Here is a 15208-nt window from a genome sequence, read left to right as displayed (position 1 = left end):
CCTCGTGGAGGTCTGTGGTCTCCGAGTGTCTGTCTAGTTGGAGCTTCTAGTTTGTGGAACTGTTGGATGACAATGCATTAAGCCAATTGATTTCATTCATATTTTTAATACAGCTACATAGTGTGGACAATTTCAAACCCCTCGAAACATCAGATATCTCATACAAAACAGAAATACCCTTTCGATACAATTCTGACCATTATACCTTTTATAGTTTGAATTGTAGGATATTGTTGTTGTTGATTGCAAGGCTGCTGTTACACGGAAGCCTGTGAAGGGCTCTTAGTGCTGCAACTTGGACAGAGTTACAGCTAAGTCCTGGTTATGTGCTGTGAGATGTTTTTGGAACTGACATCTGGTAAAGCAGGAGGTCAAGTTGTAGGTTAAGTAGCCTCATAAAATACAGGGTGAAATAGGCAGGATATGGCTTACCAAGCACATTTGGTACATGGTAACATGGGGTCACGAGGACCAAAGCATGTGAGTGCTAAAATGTCTATTCTGGCAAACACACGCATAAGTATCAAATATCATACTAACTCCATAAGATGACGTTTCTCTTTAAAGGAGGAGTGTGCCTCAGCTGCAGTGGGATAAATAAGTTTGGTTCAGATCACTATCAACATGTAGGGCAGGATTATTCTTGCTTTCGATGGAAATTTGACCTGCTATGAGGGTGTATGTAGCATTTGTTGCCCTACAGTGTCGGTGTAAGCATGTCAGTGCCTGAAAATCCGAGGTAGCGAGTGGCTAGGATTAGATTACCGTAAGCTACAACAGCTCAGACTAACAAGATAGATAGCTGGAAAAGAGCTGGCCTGCATGTGGGATTAAAACCTCAGGCCAGTGGGCCAAGTTCACCAAACTCTATAGATCCAGGTAACCAATAAAATACACAAGCAATTTCTTTTAAGGTGGGTGTACGTTTTATAGCTGCAGCGCCTGTGTTGAACGGAGGTCGAGGCTACTTCGCTGATTTAATGTAGCTCTGTCTAGTCAGTAAAAGTCTGAATACAAAGTTTTCTACATGGACACGAATTAGAGGATACCAGTTCCACTTTGCAAATATCCTAAAAGGAGCTTCAGAGGGTTCAGATGATAATCACATCACTAGTGCTCATAATGTATTGAATTCTGATTAGGCTATACAGTAAATGCTTATGTGTTGTGTGGTCAATGTTTCAAACATTCAACATCAATTGAATCTCTGTTAGCGGTTGGGTAATGAACGTGGTGGTGGGAGGACACAGCCCAAGGGACACTTGCCAACTGTTAGTGCCCTAGTTGAACATGCGTCTAGTCAGTTTGGTTGGATCAATTCCATCCGGGTCTAGTCGGTTCAGCTCTAGGTCCGATTCAATGTGGCCCCTACTAATTTTAGGCAGCCATAAATAGTCTGCCTCTGCTTTTCCTGGCCTAAGCCAACTGGTATTTCATTAGGAGAAGTAATCAAGTTAATCTCCCACTCCTTCCTTGACTGATGTTGTTGTTTCAACCAAGGACTTATGACTGGGGAAAAAAATACTTGTTTAAAGACTTAAAGCTAATAAAGTTCTCTAAACATCTATCACTTCTTACATGTGGCAGACGGATGGCCTAGCCAGAGATTCTGTCGCAATTTTGTGAATGGCTAAATTATCATGTCAGCTGTCAAACTGAGGGGTCTCAACTTTATACAGGGTAACAAGTGGTCTCAACTCTGTCAGAGGTGAAATCTAATATTAATACAACTCTTTGAAGTGTCAGGTGCTCGAGGTGTCAGGTGCTCTACGTAAGGATCCGTGTTGCCACTGAGAAGCACTGCATGGTGTTTGTAGCAGTCTGTATCCTACGCTGACATTTACCTGCAGATAAAAACTAAAAAGCTGGAAGAATATATTTAAAGTACTTAAGGTGGTAATCGTCATTGCAACCTTCTGCACTTTAGTTATACAGATCTGAATGCCGCTCTTGTGCTCATAGTTCTGTGAGTATGGCTGGGCTGAGCCGGGATGAGCCGGGCTGGGCCGGGCAGGGCCGGGAGGATCTGGGATGACTGGGTTGAACCAGTCTGATTTCTGCCGCCCGAGTTGTGCTGTCTGTGCAAGGTTTTTGTTCCCGCCGGACAGGCACCCACTGTAATTAACTCCCTGGATCACTCTGCATGCTCACTCACACAGACAAAAAGTGATGGAGGAGAGATGGAGAGAGAGAGAGAGAGAGAGAGAGAGAATGAGAGAGAGAGAGAGAGAGAGAGAGAGAGGGTGGTTGGCATACAGTGTCATGTTGACACAGACGGACAGGCGGCAACACAGAAATATAATATATACACACAAGACATACATACACATCTACTTTGACTGATGGATGGTAAGGACACAGCAGGGGGGATATGGCCCTGCCCTTTTAGGTGTGGAATTCCCAGGGAAAGGGGGCGAAAGGAAGAGAGGTGGTGTCCGCACTGTGAACTTTAATTAGCCATTCTTTCAAGCTCCATTTGGACAGCTAATCCCCTGGCTTCCCTGTCTATTTGGACACATGAGGAGAGGAAGTAGGTGCTCCCAGGCTGCAGTCTCACAGGAGAGTGGGGATAGCGTCAAAAGCATCAAACGGTTGTTGGCTATATGTTGCACATCATCCTGTATCATTATGGAACGTGGACAGGTCGTCTGTGTCTGCTGTTTGAATAATAGCCGCCTTTTTAACTCGACAGTTTTTTCAGGATCAAAAGAATTTAATTTGTTGTGTCTTTCACAACAATGACAACAAGAATCGCCCTAAGAGTACATATATCAGTATATCAGTTCCCTTAATGTGCCTGATCTTTTTCTTTGAGAAGCATTAATTGTTTCTTGGGAAAACTGTTGAATAATGGTCTTGCAGTGTTAAATAAAGTGATTTAAAAAAATCCGCCCCGTGATCTGGATCGGCAGCAACAGTTAATGTCTTCTTCCTGAACCAAACCACATCCCTCCACCAGATTTCCTGGAAATCGATTAAGTCCTTTTTGCGTAATCTTAAAATAGAAAGTAACATAAAAAGTAACAAACAAACAGACAGGGGTGTAAACATAACCTCCTCGGTGGAGGTAAAAGTAGACAAGATCTTAACCCTTAACTGAGATTCATCCACATGCACTGGCTTATAAAAACTGCCAGTTATTATAAATTACAAATTAGTGCTTGCATCAATTCTATCATTATAACCACACCAAGCTAATTACATCCTATTGTTATTGTTCTGATCACTATCCTCCATCTTATGTAAAAGCTTTGGTAAAGTGGAAGAGGAAGTGCAGATCAAGCGACCGGACTGACAAGATTCCTGCACTGGATCTATCAATAGGTGTGTGACCAAGCCACTTTGCTCTGTCTGTGTGCGTGTGCGTGTGCGTGTGTGTGTGTGTGTGTGTGTGTGTTTGTGTGTGAGTGTGAGTGTGATTGAGTATGTTTGTTCATGTGTCTTCCCTGCATGTGGTAACTTAGCATTAGCGAAACGATTGCTCAGCAGGAGGGATGCCTCGGTAATCTTCTGTTTGGCTCATCGTCTCTCTCTGTGTCTCCCTCACCTTCAACCCCTGTGTCTCTTTTCTTTCTAGCACGCCCTTCTTGTTGCTCTTGTCCTGTGTCATGTGCCTTTGTAAGGAAATATAATTACACAATCAAATATGCCATTAATGTCCTTGTGCTCCATAATGGCTAATGTGATGACAAGTAGAAATCGTGGGATTTAGTTTGACCCAATGCATTTGTGGAGAGAAAATTGGATATCGTAGATGCAATATGTTTGCGACAATCAGCTTAAGCCTAATCTTGTTTAACTTTTAAATTTTTATTTTTTACCAGCTTAGGTTTGCTCACACTCCTGAGTCAAGGCTAAATGCAGCACAGTTGAAAGAGCCTGCTGGGGGATCCTTGGCAATATGAGATACCGTCACCAGAGCCCGACTGCTGATGTGAGGCTGATTCACTACGTGCTGGAGTAAAACCAGGAAAGGTGTTGGGGCCATGCCTGCTGCTTGTTAGTCCAACAGAGAGAGGCTGGTCTCAGGGATTAGCCAAGGCTCTTATTTTGGGAATTAGCTCCAAACCAAACACATGACTGACTTTTCTCACACAAAGCCAGCAGTCAAATCAGAGGGCTTAGCATAACACTGCTCTCTATTGTGGGGCCAAGAGTCAGAGAGATGCGTTTCTTCTCTCCTCCACAAGTCTGTCTCCCACCACATGTTGAATCTGCACCCTTTAACAATGTTTCCCCTTACGTCCGAGCATAATGAACACGGCAGTGCTCTGGTATGAAACATGCATCATATTGCATTATTTCCCTCCTACTGCAATAATGTGAGGGTTCGTTACATAGATGTTTGCTGTTGTTACACCCACATTCGTTCTTCCCTTTTCAAAGCTTCCTTTTCAGATGAATATTTCCATTTCAAACCTCATTACACTGGGCAAGAGTAGGTGGAACAATAACTTCTACTTTCACAGTGTGTTCAACTGCTTGATTAATGACACAATATGCTTGATTAAAAGCAATTTTCTATAAAGTAATCAAGTTTAGAGAACATACGTAAAAACAAGATGTGTATTCTCAAGAGCAATGAGGAGACCCTAATCCTCATTAAAGAGGAGACCCTTCCCTGGAATCGAAACCCTTCACCTAACACACAGTGCCAATAATAAAATCCCCTAAAGTGAATAATCTCCTTACGTTTTATGAATGAATTCAGGCCATTGCAGGAAAATGCTGTATCTAATAGGATATCCTCTTACAACAACAAGAAGTGCACCCAGCCTACAATTCTATTATTTATAACAGCCCTAGAAAAGCAAAGCCTCCATTTTCACTTTGTGTTGTCACTCAACTACAAGCGATGCTCCTCCTCTTCACCCCGGTCTCCACTGAACTGCCATCTCACAGTATGAAAAGCTAACAGACGACATGCTGAGATTCCCAGATTTGGAGAGAAAGGGCTCCTGGGACACATCTAATGATATTCACTTCCAAAGCACAATGCTGGGTTTGAAGTTCACTCTATTTTTATATATTATTTGTTTCCATAGATTTACATTCAGCTCTCACGTTGTCTGGATTCTTTATATGCATTGATAATTTGAGGTTTATTTCATCTTTCCGTTTATTATACCAGTTAGATCAGAAATCACAATTAAAGAGTTTGTTTTACCTGGAGTTCACACCAAGCCACCTCTACCCAGGTCTCGGTGTCCAGGCCTTTATAAACTGTTTTGAAGGCTCCTCTTCCAATTTCTATGTCGAACTTGAGGAACCTTCCTCCAGGAGACGTGGCCACGGCCTTCATCTCGGCCTCTTCCTCCAGCTCACGGTCCCTTTCCTTCCCCCTCTGGATGGCTAGGGACGAAAGAACATCCTTTCCAGGATCCTGACTGGAGCTGACGCAAGATGGGTCGTTGCAGAGAGCAGCGCAGGTCGCATCAGCCCCCTGCTGTTCGGCACTGCTGGTGAAGACCGAGTCGGAGGAACGCAGCTCCAGTTGCGGGGCACTGTGGGCAGCCTCAGGGGTCACCTCAGGCTCATCATCCTCCTCACAAACCTCAACGCTCTTCCTGAAAAAGCGCTTCTCCCTCCTCAGTTGCTTCTGACCAGTGTCGACTGATAGGGAGCGCGTGTAGAACGAAATCGGTTTGAGGATGGTCTCCTCTCTCTCCTTGCCGGCTTCCCCTTGTCCTCCTCCTCCTCCTTGGATCCCTCCATCATCTACTCCTGCCACTCTCCTCCCTGGAGTCTGGGCGGAGGAGAGGTCTGACGGGTTGCTCTGTGTCCTCTCCCACTGTTGGTTGTCCTGGCCCTCCCGCTCTGTGTCCTCTTTCCTCTGTCCATCAGGTTTCTCTGAGGAGTCCTCAGTGCCTGTGGGCTCTCCTGGGTCAGTAGCCATTGGGAAGGGCCTTTCCCACCCCTCCTGGACCTCCTCCTCCGCCTCCTCCAAACCTTTGCTCCTCCGTCAGTCCCCGTCTCTGTCCTTCTGTGGTCACACACGCACCCCTTCCAGTCGCTCAGGCAGTCCGTCCAGTGCTGTAAATGCCTGAAGCCTTCCCCTTGTCAATCTACTGACCCTTCTCCTTTTCTCTCTCTCCTCTTCTTTGAAGATTTTCCGTAGAAAAGGAAGGGTTAGCCCACAGCTGCAGGATGATAGTTTCTGTCCTCACTTTCCTCCTCACCATTTCCTACATTTTCTTCAGAGCCCACATAGATGCAGCACTAATCAAAGAGAGCCACACGTCTCCCAGCTCTCACAAAATCAAACCCGATCAGAGATCTGTTGGGGGAGCTGCAGAGCTTTCTTTCAAACTGTTGAGTGAAAATCTTCAAGTGAACCCTGCAAGACATAAACAAAACATTGCATTAATATTCAGACAGTCAGAGGAGAGATGTCATGTTGTTCATTTCAATTTCCACTCCCTCTATGAGAACGCAAGTCAGACACTGTTTGGCTCTAAATAGGTCAGAGGGTGCCCTGTAAATTATATGTATTTATTTAGCGGTTCACCATTCTTGATGACCACTAATAGCACTTTAAAGTACAGTTTCGCCTTTTACAGAGACACACACACACACCTTCGGTACATCTATGTAAAGCATTTTCTGTATCACAAATCAATCACACAGCTGTCAGGGGCAGTTCGGGGTTCAGCGACTTCGGCTTTTGAAATTGAGAAATCAAGTTGTAACTTCACAAAATACATCTTCAACACAGGAGAATCGCAGTCGCCAAATGTAAAGTAAATCAAACTGGACAGGAGGACATGAAATGCTGAGACATTCCAGTTGGGAGTCAACTGTTTCACCAGCTTTTTCTTCTCTGACCAAACACTGCTCATGTTTGCAAAAAGAACGTAGAGTTCGAATAGCCTGTCAAGCTAATTCAGCAAGCTTATCTTTATAGATTTTGAGGAGTTCCATAATTGGTGCAAATATGTCCTTTAATAAGACAAAGGGTTAAAACTTCAGACACTAGAAAAACGTTTTCAACATCTGATTGTAGGTCTGGGCAATAAAACAATAACAATAATTGTCCACATGGTTGAAGGTAAGGTGAAGTAGCTTAGTAGAGAATAAACCTCAAAACGCTGCGTGATCTTGCTAACGACAAGCAGAGACATGTAGGTATAGAGTTTCTACAGCCAAGCTGATGAGCCGGGTGTTTGGAGGCTCACATATCAGTATATGTAACACGCTGGTCTTGTTTGTAGTTATATGTGATAATATCTGCATGGTTGAGAAACAACTACGAGGCAAGGAGACATTACAAACTGTGCATGAATCATAACAGTTCTCTAAAAATGAGAAAATTCTAAACTCGAAAGACGAAGCATTAAATGAGTGTTAAAATAAATAATGCCCACCTAAAAGTCTGTAAGACCTTAACTCTGATGACTTTTCACAGCATAAAATTCAGATTAATGATCAGATTTGTAAAATGTGTTGCTCTTTATCAAGTGTGCGTCATTCTCTGCTCATTGAAAAAAGCTTAACTCCACAAACATCACTCTTTCTAACAATAATGTGACATTACTGAAATAATTGTCAATATCGACTTTCTTGATTTAATATTTGTCATATCGCCCAGCCCTCGATGCTTGCTCAAGTAACCTGAGATAATTATGTACTCTGACAGCCCAACTACTACCAGTATGTATATGAGTATTTCAAAACTCATATCAGTATTCATATTTCTTCTGCCAAACAAAAGTTTTGCTGTTGTGATCGCTTGAATCTGAAGCTCAAACCAGAGTCTCCTGAGAATATCGACCGAGCCTGCATGGTCAACAAACGCCCTCAGTGCCTTCATCAGCATCTTGTGATTTAAGTTGTGTTCAACAGCTCCATTAGTAACAGAAAGCTGCAGTTTTGAAGTACACAATCCCAACCATTAAATATGGATGATGAACTATAGGCCAGTAGAGTGTGAATAATTCATACACGAGGGGGGGGGACTGGGGACTGCCCAACTGTAGTGGAGTGACTGCCACACATCCAGAACAAAGGGCTCATTAATACACACACTATGAATTACGATTATCATCAGAGCAGGCGTCAGCCGACAGTGTAACTCAGTGTGTACCCAGTCAACCATTCAGGCCCGGTGCTAAGAGACCGGAATTGGTCCTCGGTACCTTCCTCTGGCAGCAGCAGGTGAAACATTCATACTCATTCCCAGTTTGGGTTTGAGTGTGCTTTAGGTTCATACAGGTGTTGTATCTCCACTGCCTTCTGCTGACAGTGATCTGTGGAGGACCCCAACGAGTCTGAAGTTACTCTGGAGCTTGTACATACAAGACAGGGTGGAATGATGATTGGGCAAAAGCAGTAAAGTCGGCATGTATCAGGGAGCTGAACAGACAGGAAGAGAAGACGCTAATGCAGGCCAACAACAAAAAGCTGCACTGAAGGAATGTGGTTGTCCTGGGAGTGAAATGGTGCTGCTAATGAAAAAGTAAAAAGTGCAGGTGCGTTTGGGCCTTAGGACAATTTGCATATTAATTCACAATTGCCATGTATTACTTTACTAATGACCACGTGGGATTGTCCAGAACTACTGCTTTTAGCCCCCCCCCCCCCCCCGACTCCTGTCTAAGGTTACAGCACTCTGAGCTATGAAGGTATTCACAAGTACAGTCTTGGCCCCTGTAATGCGCTCCTCCCTGCCAGACAGCCTCCGTCGAAGCTGCAGCATGAAGTCTAGACTTTTTCTTCAATTCTAATGAGCAAAGCCCACCGTGACCACGAGGGGCTCGTCTAGCGGCCCCCAGGAGCTTTTATCTCCTTTATAACGCTGCAGTCATTAGCACTCACATCAGGCCTGTTGTCTCTCCAGGCTCAAAGCAAAGGAGTCCGACGTGCAATGCTAGTACCTGTCAATCAAATTAAAAACACAATTGGGCCGATATGGACCAACTGCTTAGAGGCTCCTGAGGAACAAGAGAGGTTTCTAGTCCGGCAACATTCCCGAGAGACAAAGACACACCCACTGAGAAACAACTTTAATTAGGATTAAGCCAATGGCCTCTCATAACACACTCCACACCGCACAACAGTATGTAACAAAACTAATTATGAAATCAACATGGTCCACCTGTTAAGTTAAACTGTCATTTAAAATTAGAATATCGATATAGATTATATATATATATATATATATATATATATATATAGATGGCAACGCGGATGTTGTCACCATCCGCGTTGCCGATGAAATCTACTTGACGTGACTCAGGCGCAAATAATGTTCACGGATGAGGTAAAGTATTTAAGTTCCATTCGCGTCGTTAAAAGATTGGAATGAACAAACAGCTCACTGGCTAGCAGTTTGTTTTTCCTTCGTCATATTGTTGAGAACATTTTGGATCAGGTCAGTAGGGTTGCAAGGGGGGGGGGGGGGGGGGGGGATTTCCAGTAAATTTCCGGCAAATTTCGATGAGATTACTGGGGAAAATATATTAGCATGCTGATTGAGGATTTTTCATCTGTCCATCTAGCCTCTTTCTATTCATTTATCCATCAATTGTAAAATATTTGTAAAGACGATTCCAATTGTTTGGCCAACTATTTATATCTCTGGCATTGCATAAGCTTTTTACTCATCTTATTCTAGAGAACAATTCCACATGCACTATCTCATGTGTGGAGACATTTCACCCCAGCCAATGTAGAAGGAAAGGCTGTGTACATTTGCAAATACTATGCAAAGACCTTTGTTAAGAATGACACAGATCTAGAAGCATATAGTCAAGTGCCCAAAGTTTCCTCAGGGCTCAAATCATGACAAAACAAATGTTTATATTTATGTCTGTATTTGACAAGGTAAATACAGTAAGTATATTCCCGTTAATTCCCATGGAAAGTTTCCAACTTTGAATATTTACGGAATTTTGCAACCCTACAGGTCAGTAAACAAGTTTACAACATAAACAACATAGGTCTGTTTTAGAATTGTTACATATTATATATTAAAACTATCAAAACTGTCTCAATTATAAATCAACCACTCATTTCAGCAGTGATAGAGAACAGATCGCTGCTCTACTCTATGAATACTTAGCTAAAGGAAAATAGTTTGTGTTAGGGTGACCCAGAGGGGGCGTACTCTAGTGTACAGTGAGACCCAAAAGGTAAAGGCTAACAGGATGTGGTGAGCATAAAAGGGGAAAAACAACAGGCGATAAAGAGAGGGAAGTTGCCCTTTAAACAGGAGCTTATTTGCCAATGTCCCCAGGGCAAGGAGTTCCCATGAAAGCCACATACCGGACAGAGTTATCACAGTACATCAAACACGTTCCAACCCATCACTGTCTCTCACACCCACCCAGTCGACCATTCAAACACACACACACACCCACACACAGATTGTGTGATACCGACTCACACAGCAGGTTCGGACAAACTGGGTTTCACGCCTTATCTCCATCTCACACTTTTTAAAACATGGACCAACACACACATATGTATGTATCTATTAAAAGCAAAGCCTCACTGGCACCAGAACAGCATGTCCGCTTTCAATGAAAGAATGCTAAGAGGAATTTCCTGACAACGGCCAAATGACCAAGCAACCGGCCATGTGGGCGACCGTGGTGAATCAAAGTTGTGGATAACGAATAACCTACGCTGTGGCTCAAACTGTGACATCTCGCTTCCGCTGCAAAGTGTCTCCAGCGAGCGTCAGACTCACACGTCGGAAATCCTTCTCTGTTAACTCGTCCATCGTGGCTGTAGTACATGAGAACCGAACACATGATGTGCTGCACTCTCCCTGCCCTCCAGGCTTCTGTGAGGCTCCTGCACGGTGAGAGCACCTGCAGCTGCCTAAGCATTTCTGACATGTGCAGTGAACATCGTTGTGACACCTTTGCCTCACGACTACAAGGGATGTGATTTCTATTAAATTCTAAAAAAAATCCACAGGAAGCCATGTTTGTTTTCGCTGGAACTTTGTTGAGCCCAATAAAGACGAGGAGAGAGAGAGAGGCCCAATATGCACATTAATCCCGTGGAACCAAACTGCTGCTGCAAAATTAGGCAGGCAGACAAAGGACGAGGCAGGGGACTCTTGTTTTTGTGTGTGTGTGTGTGTGTGTGTGTGTGTGTGCACGCAGACAGTGGCATTTTTTTGCAATTGAGTGGGACATGCAGATGAAAAGAGTGAATCAAAAGTGGCGAGGGGGACAGGAAGGGATTGTAGTCGGTGGGAGCAGGCGTACAGCAGAGTTTCAAAAAGAGAGGGAGAGAGGGAAGGAGAGATGGCGCGAGGGGGGCGAGCAGAAGGGGTGGGAAAAAATGTGTGTGTGAAAGAGAACAAGAGGGAGATAAAGAGAGGGGGGTGGCACAGACAAAAAAGGGGGCTGGGTGGGATTTTGCCTGATAAAATATGTGCCAATGTTTGTGTGAATGAAAGCAGTGACTATAGCTACATTTCTGCCCTGACAAAAGCAGCTACAGTTGTGCAAAGAGAGGAGAGGAGAGGAGAGGAGAGGAGAGGAGAGGAGAGGAGAGGAGAGGAGAGGAGAGGAGAGGAGAGGAGAGGAGAGGAGAGGAGAGGAGAGGAGAGGAGAGGAGAGGAGAGGAGAGGAAGAATGCTTTTAGTCGTTGGACAAGGTTGAAAACACGAGGTGATTACATTAGCATAGGAACAGTTTCCGTTGCTGTGTCCAGTGTCACCGATTCGTGGCACAAACACACAAATTGTGTTAATGTGATGTGTCGAGTTCGCTGCTCATGTAACGCGAGTGTCCGCGCATGAGAGCTTGGGGAAAATGTGACGGACATTTTCCGAAAACAGGTGGATGAAATGATTCATCAAAACAATCAGCTGAGTAAATGATGATGAAAATAAATCTAATGGAATTTCAGGATTAGTATCCTCTGATTGTTTACCTAACTGTTTTATTGGTTGGTTTGTTTGTTTGAAAACATACACAAAAAACAACCTTTTTCCACGAACCTTAGTGTGTCAGGGAAGAACCCATTCAACTCAGGATAAGGGGCCAAACTGGGAGTTTTGCCAGGAAATACTTCGAAAAGAAAAGAATCCGGCACATTTAGGGAACTGATATGACGAGTGTGTGGAATTTGGTGCAGATTGATTGAATTGAAGGGGACTATTGAGCCGCTCTAATGGATGCCAATATTTAGAGCAGATTTTCTTTCTTTTAAACACTTTTCCAAATGTATATGCCTATTACTAATAGTATACAAGCCAAAATGTAAACCTAAAAGAGGTGCAACAGCTCAACTTGAGCTCAGGGGTAAAGTTATAATAGAACAAGGGTATTATCAGGAAGTATGCATGTAGGATTGTTCATCAACTTCCAGCTACAGTAGTTTACATATAATCCCTTTGTTCATCATTCGGTTCAACAGATACACTGACAGTTATGAAAAGTCTGCTTGAACTTAGTTGGCTGCTGCTGCTAGAAGTCTGCACCATATTCAGAGCAGTGCCTGCCTGTAACTATACAACAACCTTCCTCCAGATGATTGATGTGCCACTTTTTCCATTTCAGTCCCACCGAGCTTTAAAGAGAAGATGTGGAGGAGTGAGGGCAGAGGTTCCACAGGTTGAAAGCTGCAGGCCAGAATTCAAACAGGCCCAAATGTGAAGCATCACAGGACTGCCTGTAAAACCCTGCGGCTCAGCTGTTGACCAGGTTCAAAACAAAGGCCCTACGTCGTCCCCAGGACACATAACTGTAAGTGGCAGGTGTGACCCTTCAAAGGACACACATTCTGTCTGCGCTTTAGTCGCAATTAAAAACAAGAGGTGATCGAATGAATGACAGGGTTCAGGAGGAGCGCTGTGCAACATGCACACTGAGGGAAGAGAAGGAACCCACAATCAAGTGTTATAGTGAGGAGATCGAGGGGTTCACCTTGGAAAGCATCAAAGTGTGTGCACTCGAACCAGAGAGGATAACAACCTCAAACCGGCTCCTGAACCGCTCCCTCCTCTCAACCATCACAGGACTTGGTGGAGAACACGCTGCCTCCCCGTGTGTCTTCGGTTTCGACAGCGCTTTTTGGGCCGATCTGATGAGAAGAATATCAAAAGCTGGACCACTAGAATCAAACACTCAACGACTGTTCTCCTCCCCATTAGGGGAAACTCAAGGCTGAAAATCACAACGAGGACTTTTGTCCAATCCAGGTCAAGCATGGGAGAGTGGACTGTAGGTAGCACACACAGAGTTCTGTTCACTGAGAGAGAAGAGAGAGAGAGAGAGAGAAAGAGAGGGAGATACAGAGAGCACATGTGTTATCTAACTCCCCCTTTTTTGTTCTCTTTTATTCCCCTCAGCGGGCAGCACCAGCCCCCTACCAGAGGATCCCTCTAATCCAGGTGAGAGAGGACGCCGCCTTAATCAACCAATGATGAATCAGGATTACATGGTACAAAAGTGGCTTTACTTCTCCTGGAGCTCATATCAACGACTGATCCCCGCCTTCATCCCCGCAAACGGTGTGTGAACTTTGACGGAGGGTGGAGAAGCCGGAGATCAGTGGTGATTTGAGCCGTTCAGCGGCTGTCAGCTGTTTTCTGCAGAGGAAGCTTCCTCTCTAATGTTTTGAGTAACTCACTATTGCTCTCAGTGGGACTATCAGACACCACGTTTTTACTTATGTATGTAGAATATCAATACAGGAGCTGGGGAGGTTATGCTTAGCGTTATACATAATTTATGGACATCCATAAGCAATCGTTAAAAAGCTATCAATTCATGTGATTTCGCTACTTACAGGAGACATGTTGTGCAAACTGTTTAAGGCGAAGACCCCACGATGGCACCGGTCCTGCAGCACTACGTGTCTCTGAAGCTTAATGCAATTAATGCACGTTATTTATAGGCTACAGCGTATGCAACACAGCGGTGCCTGGATGTGCAGGCACCATGAAGTGCAGCTATTGGCTGGCATGCAGCTCAGCTGACCCTATAAACGCGATGCCAACGCTGGAAGACACAGGAGTACAGTCACCGTGCAGGGCGAGAACATTGTGTCTGAGACGGCCAAGTCCACCGCCACAAATCAAACAAACCCCCCCTGTCAAACCCACCCACCCTGCCTGGTCTGCAGGGACCCGAACACACCGTCCAAGGGATGGGGATGGACGGTGTGGTGTCTGTGGGCCTGTCGGTGAGTCAGCCCAAAGCTTGCACTTGACTGGAGGGATTTCACTTGATTTATTTCACGTTGATAAGCCGCCACAGGAGAAGACAAACACCCAATAAGAGACCGAGTGGATAATGAGGTTAATTGTGTCTCATGAGGGATCACAGCCTTTGATTCAAAGGCAAAATCAACAGAAATGACTGTTTACAATCTGTGATAGACGATAACAACAAACATCACTCACCCCGATGCAACATGGTAGCCGGTCGGTCCGTAGATGTATTTAAAAAGCAAAAATTAAAAAAGCCGGTGAGCGCAGACAGCTACGGACAACTCACTTCTTTATTCCTGCAGCTATTTACAAACGTTGGATTTACAACGAGCTTGCTGTCTCTACAAAAAGATTCCACACCTGCGGATGCTGATAAAAAATACAATTACAAAAATAAACCCATCGGAGAAAAAAAAAAAACACCCGTCCGTTTGTTTTCCTCCTTCAATTTCACCCGGGCTTCGCTCTCTCGCGGCGGAGTCGGTGTGAGGATCCCCAGCGGAGCCGTCGAGCCTCGGCCGGCGTGCGTGCGGGGGGAGGCGGGCGCGGGGCACTTGGCGGACGTGTGTTCCAGTCCCAGCGACGCTTGGGCCGTTTGCTTCACCGATTCCCAGCCTCGCTGCGCGGCCGGAACATTCACGCGTTGGCCCGAATATATCAGTCAGTAACTTATGTACATAATTTACAGCGCGCAGCTCCGGCGGCCTCCAGCAGGTTCGCGTGTGGACTGAGCCGCTCCGCCTGTCAGCCCCCACTTGCCACAGGGCTCATCTTCATCATCTTCCTCCTGAATAGAAGCAGCAGTTGGGCCAATCCACCGCAAGAGGGCAGCAGCGCAACGTGTTTAATCCACAGACCATATGCTGGAGCCTGTAAACCCGCTTCTTATATGACTGTGGTGCTGCGTTCACGTGCGTCCGAAGTTACAGCCGCCACTGTTGAGATGAGATGAGATGTGATAAGATAATATAAAAAACGACAAAATATGAAAGATAAAATAAGATAAGATAAGACGCTACAAAATATGAGATG

At 44.8% G+C, this 15208-nt stretch overlaps 1 protein-coding gene across 3 annotated transcripts in view; it reads right to left on the bottom strand.

Moving 5' to 3' along the window:
- Window positions 1-14930, bottom strand: part of wnk3 (WNK lysine deficient protein kinase 3) — a 36859-nt gene extending 21929 nt beyond the window's left edge. For all 3 annotated transcript variants that reach the window (XM_062391875.1, XM_062391877.1, XM_062391876.1), the window contains exons 1-2: window positions 14369-14930; window positions 5168-6337 (exon numbers count right to left, since the gene is read on the bottom strand). In XM_062391875.1, coding sequence (XP_062247859.1) covers window positions 5168-5896 — 729 coding nt within the window. In that variant the 5' untranslated portion in view covers window positions 5897-6337; window positions 14369-14930. The remainder of the gene's footprint in view (window positions 1-5167; window positions 6338-14368) is intronic.
- Between the last annotated feature and the right edge of the window lie 278 nt (window positions 14931-15208).

This window comes from Platichthys flesus, chromosome 7 (assembly GCF_949316205.1).
Source record: "Platichthys flesus chromosome 7, fPlaFle2.1, whole genome shotgun sequence".
In the NCBI taxonomy this organism is placed as follows: Eukaryota; Metazoa; Chordata; class Actinopteri; order Pleuronectiformes; family Pleuronectidae; genus Platichthys; species Platichthys flesus.
The sequence above is the reverse complement of the archived record's forward strand: the minus strand, read 5'-3'. Positions and strand labels throughout refer to the sequence as shown.